Raw genomic sequence first — 16,740 nt, 5'->3', positions numbered from 1 at the left:
GATGGTCTAAGGGAGGCGGAAACCAGCAACAGAGGTGAGGTAAGCGACGTCTTAACTGCGAGTTGTGAGTGACGTTACGTGAGTGACGTCTCATGCGCCCCCGGTTACTACGCAAGGAACATGGCTCCAAATGGAGTGTCTGAGCCCTCTCGAGGTAACGGCCGAGAACAGCACGGGGGGCAGCTGACGATTTAAAGATTTTACGTAGGCCTACGCACTGCTTCCGCGTGACCTACCTGCGCGAATTAACCCCTGACTAGAGTACCGGCAGGCCTGTGAATGAAAAAAAAATCGGTCATATTTTTACATGAGCACCAGTTATGTTACCAAGGACACATTCATTTTTACAGGGCTGTAAGTGGGATGAAACAACTGGGCGGTCTCTCAAAGAGGCGTGGCCAATGTAATTAAGGGCGTGGCTTAAAAACACGTAAACTAAAAATCTGTGCTCAGCATAGTGTGCCCCTGACTTGTATTTTGCAGTTTCTGTCATTGCATCCAGATATATGATACAAGTAGCATATCTATAATTCAGGACTATTGGCTTTGTCAATGGTTGATAGTTGCATAAGATAAATGAGCCACAGCTATGGCTTGTATATAATATTGAAAAAGCTTCCACTTAAAGCTCTGTTGACGCCACAACAATGTTGCTGCTCCTGAGTTTCAAAAAGAGAAGGGAACTCCAGAGAGAAAATGACTCTCTAAAGGATTTCCCTTACCCTACAACTCTCACCTGGCATGACGTCATGCCGTAACTTCTCCACTAGTGAGAAGTGAGCACGCGCACAACAATGTGCCTGCTGTCACTGCAGTCCGGAAAAAACGGACTGCCTGTGCCAGGGCACTAAACAAAGCCCGATAGAGATCCGTTTTGGGGCCCCTTTTAAAAAACTGCTGGTGCTCAGTACCAGTGTGACCTGGCCCACGTAAAGCCCCGCATTTTTGGTAGGTAGAGGAGATTTAGTGATTTGCCCAGAATCACGGGATGTTGAGCCGACGTCTAGACTTGAACCTAGTTCCCCAACTCCAAAGTCTGCAGTTGTAGCCGTTACGCCAGATCTGTCAGTGAGAAAATTTTCTTCACAGCATTAACAACTTGGTGAGACTTTATACATGATAGCGCATCGTAAGCCATTCTTCATGGCAAACATTTTTTCCGTACCCAAGGGTTGAAAAGGACATCCTCTTAATGTGTTATTTAAGGGAAGACACATGGATCATGGTTTTGGTGATCTTAGTCTTTTTCAATTTTCAACTATGTTCGATCTTTATATCTTTAAATAAATACACAAATAATAGATTGAATACTTTCAAATGCCAGCTTTTTTGCGTTCTGGCTCGTCTACTTTCACCTTTAACTGATGTGCTCGTTTCTGGTCTTCTCCAGCCTGCGTTCTTCTATGCCAAAAAGTTTTTTTTATTTTACTCCCCTTTTTTAAGTCTTCCATTTTGACCTCTATTTTCGCCATTATATGTCCAATATATTAAAACAACCATTTCAACAGTGGAATGGTCGATTGTTTTGCTCCTGCATGTGAACTAACTCTGAGGATATTAAGCACACAGATTGATCACTGCAACCATCACACGTGAAGTTTGTGGTTTTGTTTTTGAGATTGATGTTGCTGTGATAGGAGGAAAGATGAAACTCCAAGAGGCCCTCCCGACTAACTTTCATTCTAAATTTGTAAGATGTCAGTGCTTCAGATGGAATAGTATATTTTGGTGTAATTGCTGTATTAAGACATTCCTATCTCCAGTTTAGTTTTTCTTTGCGGATGTTCGGCTCAAATTGGTAGATTAGCTGAGTTTGGCAGCCAGTGCAAAAACAGCATAAATCCTCATCCAAATTTATGGGGTATCTGCTGTGATGCTTTTTTTTTGCTTTATACAAGTTGCCACTGGACCATAAGTAGGTAGATGGTGTTATGTTTTATATTCTTCTTGTTTATCAGCTCCTAGCAACAAGGTTCTTCAGTTGGAATCCTGAATGTGGAGTCCAGCAGAGAAGCTTGGCTGTGGAGCTGAGAGGTTGGCTCTGGGGGTCGCTGTACATTTATACTTCAATAAACATCTTATGTACTCTTCAAATTGCCTATTTGTTGAAGAAGGACTATCATCTATTTGGATATTATTTTTTGTGTGTGTATTTTGGACTGTTTTTCAACTTTAAAAAAATTATAATAATAAATAGAAGAAGAGGACCCTCAGAGTGACCAACAAGAATCAAAAAGGTTAGTGAATAATTTAACAAGAAAACCAATAGTCTCCGTGATATAACAACAAATATTTGGAGTTGTTATTGTTTGAATACATGACTGTACCTGACGAGTGACGGAATGATGAGGATCATCTGGTATTGCAGACGATGATATCTTGTGTGTGGTTCAAGGTACCGCAGGAGTGCGTGGAACAGGTGCTGGTGCTATTGGAGGTACCGGAAGCTGAGGTACTGGAAGCTGAGGCAGTAAATCAGGAACTGGCGGCACTGCAGGAACCACTGTGTCCGGTGCAGGTGATGCCGGGGTGGAAGACTCCGGTATCTCCACCAATGAAGGAGATCTAGAGTGAGAGTCTAATGGGGAGCAGATTCTACTTCTTTTAGATGCCTTTCCTCACCTCCGATCTCCGCGACGTCGATCTCTGCCGTCAACTTTTTGAGGAAGACCTGCTCCTTAACGACAACCCCCGTCAGTGTCGACCGCTCGACGAAGAGCGAGTTCTTGACGTCAAGCAATCACGTCGTCGACGTTTCGCTGTGGATGACGATCTTCTACCTCTCGGCGACGGGGAGTCAGTATCCCTCAATATCAACACTTGACCCAATGTCGGCGTGAAGTGAATCTTGACGTCGTTCTAGTGGTTCTCGACGTCGAGCGTCAACATTTCCTCGACGCCGAGCCAGTCACTGACGGCGAACATGTCAGTGCTGTACCTCCTCTCGACGTCAACCGGGACCCCAGCGTTTTCTGGGTGATAAACGCCTCTTAGACCTCCCCCATCCGCTGGGTGTCAGGTAAGAGCGCTGGAGGGAGATTTTATTCCCCTTTGCTCACAGGTCCCAGTGGCTACCTGCTGTTTTCTTCCCTTTTCTCTTCCCTGCAGGCGAATCTTTTGCCTGTCACGCAGGGTACGTCTAGAGAAGGTTTTGCAGATATCACAGGAGGTAGAAAATGAGAGGAAGGCAAACAAAGAATACAGACTTCATAAGGGTCTGTTTTAGATTTCTTTCTGCAACATCTAGGACATTTGTCGAAAAGAGATGGCATTATGAACAGAAAAAAATTCTCTATCCTAAGAGAAAAACACTTTGCTCTACAGAGAAGGACAAAAGATGTCGAGTGAAGCGAAAAAACAGTGAAGTATGAAGAGTTAAATTGAAGAAAATACCTAAAAAGGTCGAGTTCAATGCTCCACGGGTCCTGTCAGAAGGAGCTGAAAAAAAGAACTGAGGTAACTGCCTCTGGCTGAGCATGATGGGATACTGGGGATCTCTCTGCTCTTAAAGGCACAGTTTTCTTTTTCTCTACTTATAATGGCAGCCTATGGGCTACAGTGCCAGGCACTTCTTCATACCTAGCTATTCATAGCAAAAGGGGTTGTGAACATTCTTTTTTTGTACTACTACAAAAAATATATATTCTGAGAGCATACATTCTCACAGTCCCTTCTTTTGCCATTACAAGATGAAAAATCTGACCTCTGTGGCCGTCTCCTAGGCTGCATTATTAGATTCTTAAGTGACTTTTTAAGGCCTTTCCGAAGAAAGGCGAACTTCTTCACTTAAGAACATATTTGGATAAAGTGCTCCGGGATCCCGCACATGGGAAGGGCTACTTATCGCTTATGACTATACATGGAAATCCCCTACGTGAGAACTGAAAGATTTCCTTGTTTTCAGTACCTCTTGATATAGGATCCCTGAGAATGTGCAATGAATTTTCTTATCGCAGATAAGGTCAGCAGCTGCCCTGACAGTTGGCGGATAGGTAGGCTGGCCTCTAGGTGCCAATGTAGGAGCAGTATGAAGGGTTCTTGACAAATGCCCAGTTATGGTGCCATTTTAACTGTGTTTTCTTTCAAGTTAGGTGCATCAAGGCCATTTGAATTAGGGGTTTATACACCCATTACCACTTTAAGTACTAAATAGGAGCTTTAAAATGTACAAACAGCATTTCTCATATGCGGAGGCACTGGAGCACGTCCTTCAGTGGTGGACGCCTATATGAAAAATATTGTAATCATTTTCTTTATCAAATATTTTCTGCAGTCAAACTACAAAAGCAACTTTCCATAGAGATCTCTCACTGGCATGTAATATTGCACAAATTCCTCTTCGATAAAAAGAGATGCACATCACACGTAGCATTTGCTGCTTGTAGCCCTAGGAATAACCTGCTTTCCTCCTGCATGAAATATACATAAACGCCCTGTACAGGAGCTCTCAAAAGAGTCACTTTACTTCTACATGTATCACCAAGAAGAGGTGCTATGCCTGCAGAGGAGAGATCCTGGAAGAGCTTCTGTTCTTCTGCATGGATGCCTGCACAAGGCATACGCTAAAACCTTACAGTGTAAGGCATAATTTATGTTTATTGCAACTGAGGCATAACCACTTTATAAACATTACAGCCATTGCTAGATGCTTGCATTGCACAAAAGGAGTTACAACTGTCAATATATTTCACAACATGGCCAATACTGCTTTAGTATACTCATAGTAAGGTGTCACACATAAGCAATGAAATGTCACACATAAGCCCGCTGTAAACACGAATATGTCACGCATAAGTAGTCTGAAAACTTGGCAGCTATGAGAGTGTCAGATCCATCCATATCTTCACAGACGCATCCCACAACTTCAGATAGGACGCACATACCAGTTTAGAAAATATTTTGTGCGCGTTTTAACTTTAATATTGCATGCCATACGATACTCACCCACTGAAGGAATACAACTGGCTACTAGTTCCACGTGTAGTATTTGAGCTGGTGAGGCGTTTTGCGCATTATCCGCGTAGTGCCCAGCTCATGTACCCAAGGCCCCAGCAGCTCAGCGAAACAACGATGGTCTAAGGGAGGCGGAAACCAGCAACAGAGGTGAGGTAAGCGACGTCTTAACTGCGAGTTGTGAGTGACGTTACGTGAGTGACGTCTCATGCGCCCCCGGTTACTACGCAAGGAACATGGCTCCAAATGGAGTGTCTGAGCCCTCTCGAGGTAACGGCCGAGAACAGCACGGGGGGCAGCTGACGATTTAAAGATTTTACGTAGGCCTACGCACTGCTTCCGCGTGACCTACCTGCGCGAATTAACCCCTGACTAGAGTACCGGCAGGCCTGTGAATGAAAAAAAAATCGGTCATATTTTTACATGAGCACCAGTTATGTTACCAAGGACACATTCATTTTTACAGGGCTGTAAGTGGGATGAAACAACTGGGCGGTCTCTCAAAGAGGCGTGGCCAATGTAATTAAGGGCGTGGCTTAAAAACACGTAAACTAAAAATCTGTGCTCAGCATAGTGTGCCCCTGACTTGTATTTTGCAGTTTCTGTCATTGCATCCAGATATATGATACAAGTAGCATATCTATAATTCAGGACTATTGGCTTTGTCAATGGTTGATAGTTGCATAAGATAAATGAGCCACAGCTATGGCTTGTATATAATATTGAAAAAGCTTCCACTTAAAGCTCTGTTGACCACAACAATGTTGCTGCTCCTGAGTTTCAAAAAGAGAAGGGAACTCCAGAGAGAAAATGACTCTCTAAAGGATTTCCCTTACCCTACAACTCTCACCTGGCATGACGTCATGCCGTAACTTCTCCACTAGTGAGAAGTGAGCACGCGCACAACAATGTGCCTGCTGTCACTGCAGTCCGGAAAAAACGGACTGCCTGTGCCAGGGCACTAAACAAAGCCCGATAGAGATCCGTTTTGGGGCCCCTTTTAAAAAACTGCTGGTGCTCAGTACCAGTGTGACCTGGCCCACGTAAAGCCCCGCATTTTTGGTAGGTAGAGGAGATTTAGTGATTTGCCCAGAATCACGGGATGTTGAGCCGACGTCTAGACTTGAACCTAGTTCCCCAACTCCAAAGTCTGCAGTTGTAGCCGTTACGCCAGATCTGTCAGTGAGAAAATTTTCTTCACAGCATTAACAACTTGGTGAGACTTTATACATGATAGCGCATCGTAAGCCATTCTTCATGGCAAACATTTTTTCCGTACCCAAGGGTTGAAAAGGACATCCTCTTAATGTGTTATTTAAGGGAAGACACATGGATCATGGTTTTGGTGATCTTAGTCTTTTTCAATTTTCAACTATGTTCGATCTTTATATCTTTAAATAAATACACAAATAATAGATTGAATACTTTCAAATGCCAGCTTTTTTGCGTTCTGGCTCGTCTACTTTCACCTTTAACTGATGTGCTCGTTTCTGGTCTTCTCCAGCCTGCGTTCTTCTATGCCAAAAAGTTTTTTTTATTTTACTCCCCTTTTTTAAGTCTTCCATTTTGACCTCTATTTTCGCCATTATATGTCCAATATATTAAAACAACCATTTCAACAGTGGAATGGTCGATTGTTTTGCTCCTGCATGTGAACTAACTCTGAGGATATTAAGCACACAGATTGATCACTGCAACCATCACACGTGAAGTTTGTGGTTTTGTTTTTGAGATTGATGTTGCTGTGATAGGAGGAAAGATGAAACTCCAAGAGGCCCTCCCGACTAACTTTCATTCTAAATTTGTAAGATGTCAGTGCTTCAGATGGAATAGTATATTTTGGTGTAATTGCTGTATTAAGACATTCCTATCTCCAGTTTAGTTTTTCTTTGCGGATGTTCGGCTCAAATTGGTAGATTAGCTGAGTTTGGCAGCCAGTGCAAAAACAGCATAAATCCTCATCCAAATTTATGGGGTATCTGCTGTGATGCTTTTTTTTTGCTTTATACAAGTTGCCACTGGACCATAAGTAGGTAGATGGTGTTATGTTTTATATTCTTCTTGTTTATCAGCTCCTAGCAACAAGGTTCTTCAGTTGGAATCCTGAATGTGGAGTCCAGCAGAGAAGCTTGGCTGTGGAGCTGAGAGGTTGGCTCTGGGGGTCGCTGTACATTTATACTTCAATAAACATCTTATGTACTCTTCAAATTGCCTATTTGTTGAAGAAGGACTATCATCTATTTGGATATTATTTTTTGTGTGTGTATTTTGGACTGTTTTTCAACTTTAAAAAAATTATAATAATAAATAGAAGAAGAGGACCCTCAGAGTGACCAACAAGAATCAAAAAGGTTAGTGAATAATTTAACAAGAAAACCAATAGTCTCCGTGATATAACAACAAATATTTGGAGTTGTTATTGTTTGAATACATGACTGTACCTGACGAGTGACGGAATGATGAGGATCATCTGGTATTGCAGACGATGATATCTTGTTCACGGAAGTCAGTTGGAGTGTCAGCGTTCATGAAAGCAACGGAGAATTGATGCAATATTAGGCTGTTGGTGCGAGGTGCATCCATTGAAGATTGGTTGTGTACTGTTACATTTTTAGTGAACCGCTGAATGTGCGAGCAAGAGCCCTGCTCTAAGGAAGTTCGAGCGGATCAAAAGATTGAGAGTGCGTCAGACGACGTGTTTCCGTGCGGACCTGTGGATGACGTTGATGAGAAGCGGCACGGAGCAAGTTGCCTAGATACAGCAACAAACGAACGTGCGTGTGACGTTTGTTTCCAAGAAGCAACGTTGTGTTACCTGGATACCATGTCAACATCTTTGCGCAACGGTACGGAACCGAAAGGTGTTCAGGTCTGGGCACGAAGAACATTGCAGGACACGATTAGGAGATTGAAGGAGGATACGCGTGTAACTAAACACGAACGGCATCAGGCAAAACAAGTGAGCAACTGAAACAAATAGATTTGTTTGAGACGATTAATTAAACGGAATACATGAACATTTTCTGACAGAGGTACAGGGCATCTTATATATAGAACAACATATTAAGGTGCCAGCGCGAAGTGCAAGGAACGGATGAAAACTATTTTTCTGTGAACTATAGACATAACATTTGAAATAATCTTCTTATTTAAATTTTAATTTCGGTTAATAGTTCATGGAACTTTTACCGTTCCAACATCTGTTTCAAGTCTATTAGTAAGACGATAGTATTACTATTATTTTAATAGTGTACAAAAAAAATCTTGCATTTTATTTATAAGAAGCCTGTTATTGTTGGTAGGTATAAATACTTCTTTTAATTTAAATTAATCCAGTAATCTATTTACATAAACATGGCCACGCAATCTTCTATTCCTACCCCACCTACATTTCTTCCTGAACCTGGTACTCCATGTATGGAGTGGGAAGAGTGGAAAGAAGCGTTCACTACTTAATTAGAGACTATTGGTGGTGATGTTTTTATTTCTAAAAACAAATGAGCAATTTTTAAGGTTTGTTTAGGTGTTGAGGGCAGGAATGTGTGGAAGACCTTAAAGAGTTTCCATCCTGAAAATATCAATGATGCCAATTCTTCAGATGATGAAGAGGATGTATATGAAATGGCATTGAATGCTTTAGCTGAAAGTTTTGGTAAAACATAAGCATAGTAGTTGAAAGGAATACATTTTCTCCCGCTCGCAAAAACAAGGTAAGAAAATTGAACAATATGTAGCTGCATTGAGGAAGTTATCTATAACATGTAAATTTAAAGATCTAAGGGATGACATTATTAGAGACCAATTAATCAATAGGACCAACAATAAGAAGATTCAAGAAAAGGTATTAGATTTGAAAGACCCATCATTAGATAAATCATTGAAATCGCAAGATGAATAGATATGTGAAAACATTTTCACAGAATAATTCTAGATTTGAGGTTGATCCTAGTAAAGTGTGTGCATTGGGTTCCAATAAAAAAAATGGTCACATCACATAAGGATGAGAATAATTTTAAAGAAAAAATTATAGAAGTGAATCATAAGAAAAGTTGTTTCAGGTGTGGTAACTATAGACACAATGCTGATGCAATACATTGCCCAGCTGCAAAAATCCGTTGTTATAAATGCAAGAGAATTGGCGATTTTTCTCGGATGTGTAAATCCACCGAAAGGTCTGAGGTTAGAAAATCTGTAAACACTGTAGGACAATTTAAAGCATCCCATTTGAGAGAAGAATTAGATGAAGAAGAAGAGAGTGATATTGAAATTATGGTAAATGAAGTGTGAATTATTTGCAAAATAATTCAGAAGAGGTTATCAACCTCCAAAATGTGCGGTGTATGTTAACAATTGCGAAGTACATATGTGGGCGGATTCGTGCTCTCCTTTCACTTTAATAGACAAAAAGAATTGGAAAAAATTGGGATCAATTGCATTAATTCCTACAGATGTCGAACCCCTAGGATATTGTGGTGTTAAATTACATTTGGTGGGATATTTCAATGCCAAAATTCAATTTTAGAAACGCACAACCATTGGCAAAATTTATGTAGTTGAGTCTGGAAGGAATTTATTAGGATGGAGAGAACAAAAAGGCTTAGGAATTATTCTTAATCCTAATCATCTGCCACAAGTGTTGTTAACAAAATGTAATGATGATAACAAATGAGTGAATAATTTTCCAAATTTATTCAAGGAGGATTTGGGATGCTTAAAGGGATTCGAACATCGAATCATTGTAAAGGAAGATGCTACACCCAAAGTCCATAATGTTCCCATGGCTTTGAGAGGAAAGTTGAAGGAAGAATTGGAAAGGTTATGTAAGGAGAACATAATAGAACAAAAAGAGGCATCTGATTGGTTAAGTCCGATCATTATCGCAAACAAACCCAACGGCAAAATCCGCATGTGTGTAGATTTAAGAGGCTTGAATGATTGTATCTGGGTGGATAGATATCCTCTACACTGTATAAATGAAATGTTGGCATGTTTTGAAGGTGGAAAATATTTTACCACCTTAGCTTTGTCAAGCGCATATCATCAGGTACGTATGCATGCAGATTCGAAACATCTAACGTCTTTCATTACACCCGAAGGTGCATTTCAATTTATAAAGATGCCATTTGGTTTAGCCTCGGCTTCTGCCGTCTTCCAAAGGATAATGCAGAAAATGTTGAAAGATGTTAAAAAAGCCTTGGTATTTCAGGATGATGTGTTAGTTTGGGGCAAGGATGAGTTCCACCATGATATGGTTTTGGAAAATGTTTTGATGAAGCTCGAAAAGGCTGGTCTTACCATAAGTTTAAGTAAATGTAAATTCAGTCAACAAGAGGTTGAATATCTGGGACATACTCTGTCAGAACATGGTATAAAACCTAAAATGAATTTGGTAGAGGATTTGGAGAAAGCTCCATCTCCAATTAATAAAGATCAATTGAGATGATTTCTTGGTTTTGCCGAGTACTATTCCAAATTTGTCTGTCATTTTTCAGATATTGTACAACTATTACTCGACATTATGAAAAAAGGAGTTAACTTTAAATGGTCGAATGAATGCCAGGATGCTTTCGAAGCAGTAAAAAAAGCTGTAGTTAATGCTACCACATTGAAGTCATTCAATCCCCAATTAAAGTCTATTATTGTGACGCATGCTAGTGGATATGGCTTAGGGGCTGTACTCATGCAGGAAAAAGATGGTAAGGAAAATGTAATAGCATTTGCATCGCTCACATTGAAAGGCACTGAATCTTCATATTCTACAATTGAAAAGGAAGCGTTAGCTTGTTGGTGGGGAGTACAACACTTTCGAGTGTATGTGTGGGGCACTAAATTTGAACTTCGTACCGATCATCGACCATTGTTAGATCTTTTCACTACTTCAGGAGCAGGAATAGCCAACCCACGCATTGAAACATGGTTATACAGATTGCAAGAGTACTCTTTCGAATTAAAGTATGTTCCTGGTATAAAGAATATTAATGCTGATTGTTTGTCGAGATTGCCAGAAGATAAGAAATGCATTGATAGTAAGGGTGATGAGGATTTGTTAATTGCCAATTTCGAAGAGTGTCTTCAGGCTATCAGTGAACAAGAATGGAGAGATGCTATTTATGCTGATACATCGTTAGTAAAAGTTATCAGTGAATTGCCTGTGTTGTCTAGTGGTAAATTGGATGAAGATATCGTCATGTACAAGGATGTGTAGGATGAATTATCAGTCGTAGATGGCATTGTGAGGCATAGTGAAAAACTGGTGATTCCCATATCATTAAGAGAAAAGTTGAAGAGTTTATTAAATGAGGGACATGAAGGAATGTCTGCAATAAAGAGAAAAGATAGAATGGACCTTTGGTGGCCAAATATGGACAGAGATATTGAGAGGTTTATGAGAGAATGCATTTCATGCACTTGCAGTGACAAATCTCACGTGTTAAGGAATTCTCCTTTTTCACCTATGAGTTTGCCTGAGGGAGCATGGGAAAGGCTAGGTTTAGAATTTTGTGGCCCATTTGAAGGTTTGGGTTCTGTTGAGAAATATGCTATTGTAATGATGGACTATTATTCAAAGTGGCCCGAGGTAGCTTTTGTGACTGACATTAAGACCAGCAGTATCATTGTTTTTTGCGAAGAAATATTTGGAAGAGAAGGGTGTCCCGCTGAGTTATTATGAGACAATGGCCCACAGTTTATTTCTTCCGAGTTCAATGAGTTTTTGAAGAAAAGGGGTATTAAACATTTAAGGACACCGGTATATCATCCATGGGGCAATGGTTTAGTTGAAGGCTTCAACCGGGGGTTGGTAGAAAATATACAGTTAGCTACATCTAACGGTATGTGTTGGAGAAATCAAATAAAGAAAATATTGTGGAACTTCAGAACCACTCAAAATGCCGTAACAGTCTTCTCAAGGGTAGGATTCCTTGTACAGCTGCAGTGCCGGCATGGATTGGGAGAAGTGGGAAGAAAGTAGTGAAGGATGCTGAAATTCAGGACAAAATAGCCATGTATCAAAAGGGATATCAATTAAGACATAATGATAGGATCAGTAAGGTTAAGAGAGAGTTTGTTTTGGGAGATTTTGTCAGAGTATGTCGTGACACATTCGTAAAAAAAGGAAATTCCAAATTATCAAATCCAAAAGAAGTATCAGAATCAAAGGCAACATGATCAAAACATCTGATGGAAAGTGGTGGAACATTTGTAAAGTTGTAAAATGTAATGATGCTGAACTAAGGTTTTGGTTCAGGGATAATAAACAAGATCCAAATAACAATTGTGATTATACTAAAAGAGCTCCCAGGACACGTCAGAGAGTGAATCCTAAAAAATATGATGACTATGTTTGTTCTTAATTATCATTTTGTAAAGAAAGGAGATATGTTATGTTTTATATTCTTCTTGTTTATCAGCTCCTAGCAACAAGGTTCTTCAGTTGGAATCCTGAATGTGGAGTCCAGCATAGAAGCTTGGCTGTGGAGCTGAGAGGTTGGCTCTGGGGGGTGCTGGACATTTATACTTCAATAAACATCTTATTTAGTCTTTAAATTGCCTCCTGAGATCTTAAAAGATGGCTGTTGTATTTTAACACCATCGCGGTCTTTAGATGTGGAATCTTTGAATAACATATCTCTTGGCGCAGTAGCTGCAAACATAAACGTTAGGATATCTGAACTTTGTACAGATTGTGCTGTATTTCGAAATAATGTCAGAGGTTGAGTTTGGTGAAGAACAGCTATCATTTTTCTTATGCCCACAATCACTCATTGGCTAATTAAAGAATATACGCTTCCAGTCACTAGTGTGCCATTTGGGAATCCTAGTGATCCTTGTAGGTATCTATGTCATTTTAGTCATTCTCCTGGTCACTTTGATGTTTATTTTTAGGTGAAAGAGTGCTTGATGTGTTTGTGTTTTTGTAGCAAATTTCAGTCTTCTGGTTTCTCTATTACCTATAATAGGTAAAGTAATAGTGATGCAGATACTTTTGTGACTTGAGGGCTTTGTTTGTTCTCTGGCTCAGGGTGATGCTATATTTTAGGTGGTTGACAGGCACACTCATGTTCCCCATCTCTTATTGTGTACTCACTATTTGAGCAACTGCTCTTTTCACTTTTTTCGTTTACTCTTGCCACCTATTGTGATGTTCTGCACTCCCACTATATATTTTTTCTGTTCATCACTCACTCATATTGTTCAATTTTTTATCAGTGCGTATTCAGTGCGATACAATGCAATGACGCATTACTGTCATGACTTATGTGTTTATAAGTGTTGTCAATGCTTTGTAAATTCACAGCTGTTTCATATACAGATTTTTGTACCAATAGTAGTGCTGTAAGCTAACAAACTCCTTGTCTACCTTACTCTTCATATTCCCCATGCTCTAGCTAACTTCACCTATTCTCTTCTCTTCCAGGTGTGGGTGGACGCGGCAGCTCAGATCTTCTTCTCTCTGGGTCCTGGTTTTGGAGTGCTGTTGGCCTTTGCCAGCTACAACAAGTTCCATAACAACTGCTACCAGTTAGTATGTGATCATAGCCAGCCTTAATATTGTTCCCAGGGAAGCCTCAACTACTAATGTCATGATAGACGACTTTCCACCATGACAAAACTAGCTTCAGAACACATTTTTGAAAAATTCCTACGCCTGTGACAGTTCTGCTAGAGATGAAATAAGACTTGTTGAAGAATTAATTTTCAAAGAAACATATGGGAATCGAATCCTGACAATCACATTGCTACTTTTTTCACCTCTATTATATGTTCAGAAGTAATCACACATCACTAATACTGCTCTCTTTATGAACAATGCCGGTGGTATTGCTGTTTTCAAAATACAGTATTAACAAGGCGTTGCATACTATCTCATGAATGGGTAATAACATGGAAGTAGTTATCAGTAGGCCCAGGCAAAATTTAAATTGTCAAAATACAAAGAGGCCAAGGGATATGTAAAGACCAGCAGGTATAGACTCACGGAGAAATAAAAAAGTTAGGGCCTCATTTGGAAGCTGGTCAGACCGCCACCGACAGCCTGTTGATGAAAGTCCAACCGGCTGCCAGTCCTTTAGTCCACCCGCCGGATTATAATACTGAATGTCAGACCATTTGCTGTCGGGAGACGACTACAGCCCCCAACAGTATTTAGAATCCTGTCAGGGTGGCAGTTGGATGCCTACCCCTACAATGGAGGTGATGCTTGCGTAGGCACCGCTGTAAGGATTAGGATGTGCATTTTGACTGCCTTTTCACGGGCGTCCGACCGCCATGAAAAGGCAGCCCTAAAGGGTCTTTGGGAGCCCCTGGCAGGGCCCCCGTCGGCCACTGGTGAGTGGCCCAGGAGCATATGTAGTGCCCCCCACACATCCATGCACCGTGTGCCAGGTACCACATGGTGCCTGGCATCCGGTGCATGGCTGTGCACAAAGTGCCTTTGCCTAATGCGGCTTGTGCTGCAGCCCCTTTCCTGCCACAGTAGGGAAAGGCACTTTCCGACCGTCTGCATAGCAGTTCGATCATATTAGGGCCGGTGGGACTGCAGACTCATTGTTGGATGGACACCTGCCCATGGCGATGGTGGTCGGATGCTCGTCCGACAGCCATCGTAATGAGGCCTTTAGTTTTTCTGACAATTCCTTAAGAGGAAACATTCTTTTTTTAAGGATAACCCTCAACTACCATGAGGTGGCATTCTTCATCATAGGGCTCCTCCACACACCACAACAATAGTAGTGGTGTGGGCTACAACTCTTAAAATAGGAGGAACTCGTGTATGCTTTGTGTCCTACGCTATGAGTGCAAAATGTGTGGGTGAGATGAGCAGAGTGTGAAAACGTGGAAGAAAGTGAAACTAAAACGGACGCCTAATCAGAAATTAACCTTCTATTTTTGTCTGTTAGGGACAGGATTAAAACAAGTAAAATGAGGCCGGGGGAAAATTATTTATATCCCTGGCTATGTCTTCTGGGTCAACTTGTTTTTGCCCTTAAGTAGCTCTTCAACAAGGTTTAGGGGGCATTTATCACTCTGCTAAAAAGTGAAACTGTGTAGGAGTGGTAAAGGAAGAAGAATATAATGGTACAATCGGTGGTTACCAAAGGATAAAGGAAATCTACCCCTCTTGTATCCGCAAAAGTTGGGCTCTGTAGCCTCCTCTCGAGGCTAACCCTGGCAAGAAATACAGATCTCAAGCCGTTATCGTTGTCAACTTGGCTGTGGTTTGGACCAGCCCTCATGGACTTCCGTTAAACATACGTACTTTCGGTGCTTAGACCACCTTCCTACAAAACTTTTATTAGGATTTATGCACATTACTATTAAGGGGATAATTGTGGCAAACATTATTGTGACTATGTATTTAATAACATTCTTACTTACTCCCTGTGTTAAGTAAGAATGTTATGAAATGTATAGGTCTTGTGTTCACTTTTGTCCTAGTGGCAGGTTGCTATAACTGAAGGTAAAAAGTATCATATTTCATCATAAAATATTATGCTTCTTGTAAACTTAGTCCTTGGTGAAACATCGTGAGCAATTGTTTTTACTCAGTGAGCTGAGGTGTTCCACTCTGAATTTGCAAGACATGTGAGTAGATAACTCCAGAAACATGGACTCTGTGTTTTTGACTACAGCCCTGGGGTTTCTCTTCCAGGGATGCCTTGGTGACAAGTACTGTGAACTGCTTGACCAGCTTTGTCTCCGGCTTCGTCATATTCACCGTCCTGGGGTACATGGCGGAGATGAGAAACCTAGATGTCTCCGAAGTGGCAAAGGACACAGGTAAGGAGCACTGGCTGGAGGGCAATTGTGAAACATCCTGATCCTAAAAGGGTTAAATGTGTGCGTGAAACTGACCTTCACTGTGTTGAGATTAGATACAGGAAAGTCTGATTCGTTCATGTTTCAATTTACTGAGTTGTTTTTAGTTGAGCTGAGGGAGTTTCAGAGCGTTTCTTCAATCAAGGATGTGCTAATAGTTACATTATTGTAATTAATCAATAATTTTTTACCAACATATAGTCATGTTAAAAATATAGGAATGTTGATCATGTGTGTGAAAAGAACCAGTGATGGACACCATATGCATGATATACCGATCCTTGAGTACTTTTACAGAACATGCTTTTCCTTTCCTCTTTCTTTAACACCTTCTGTGTTCCCTGAACCATGAATACTAGGATATGCGCAAACATAGGGCATGCTAACCTCGGACATGCTGACCTCGGACATACCCAAATCCATATTAAATGTATAATCATATTCAGCTGACTCAAGAAAGAGCTCTGGTAGAGGAATCCATGCAGTCTGATTCTCTGTCATTAAGCACATCTTGGATTCTGTTTAACTTGGGTTTGTGCGTTTCGGCCTCACACCTTCTAAATGATTGCAGGAGAATGGGGTTACCCAGGGCACTTTTCAATTAACGGGTACAACCACAGAATATTTTTTGATTCTGTATCAACAGTGAGTGAAAAAGAGCAAATATGCCTGTTTATTTGACAACACTGAGGGGAAGAAGGAAATAAGCCTTATTTGTAATAAATATACAATCAATTGATCTAAAACTTGGTAATAAAAAGAGAATTTCAGATTACCCCTCATTGCGCTTCATTGGCAACAATCATCACTGTCATCTCGTGACCTGGTGTTGTTGGTCCATGCCTGTAGCCCAATTTGCCGTGAATGTCAAAGAGGCCTATCTGCTAAGTTTGCTAACTGGAAGTGGGTAAAAAGCCAAAACTTGTGCAAAACAGGGTTATATAGATACTGAGAAAAGTCTCTCACCAT

The 16,740-nt window shown here is 40.7% G+C and overlaps 1 protein-coding gene across 8 annotated transcripts in view; it reads left to right on the top strand.

Moving 5' to 3' along the window:
• The window catches only part of SLC6A4 (solute carrier family 6 member 4), a 693,801-nt gene that overhangs the window by 614,228 nt on the left and 62,833 nt on the right, over window positions 1-16,740 (top strand). For all 8 annotated transcript variants that reach the window (XM_078680029.1, XM_078680031.1, XM_078680026.1 and 5 more), the window contains 2 exons: window positions 13,370-13,473; window positions 15,605-15,732. In XM_078680029.1, coding sequence (XP_078536155.1) covers window positions 13,370-13,473; window positions 15,605-15,732 — 232 coding nt within the window. The remainder of the gene's footprint in view (window positions 1-13,369; window positions 13,474-15,604; window positions 15,733-16,740) is intronic.

Source organism: Lissotriton helveticus, chromosome 3_1 (genome assembly GCF_964261635.1).
Source record: "Lissotriton helveticus chromosome 3_1, aLisHel1.1, whole genome shotgun sequence".
NCBI lineage: Eukaryota > Metazoa > Chordata > Amphibia > Caudata > Salamandridae > Lissotriton > Lissotriton helveticus.
This window is presented reverse-complemented; position numbering and strand designations above follow the sequence as displayed.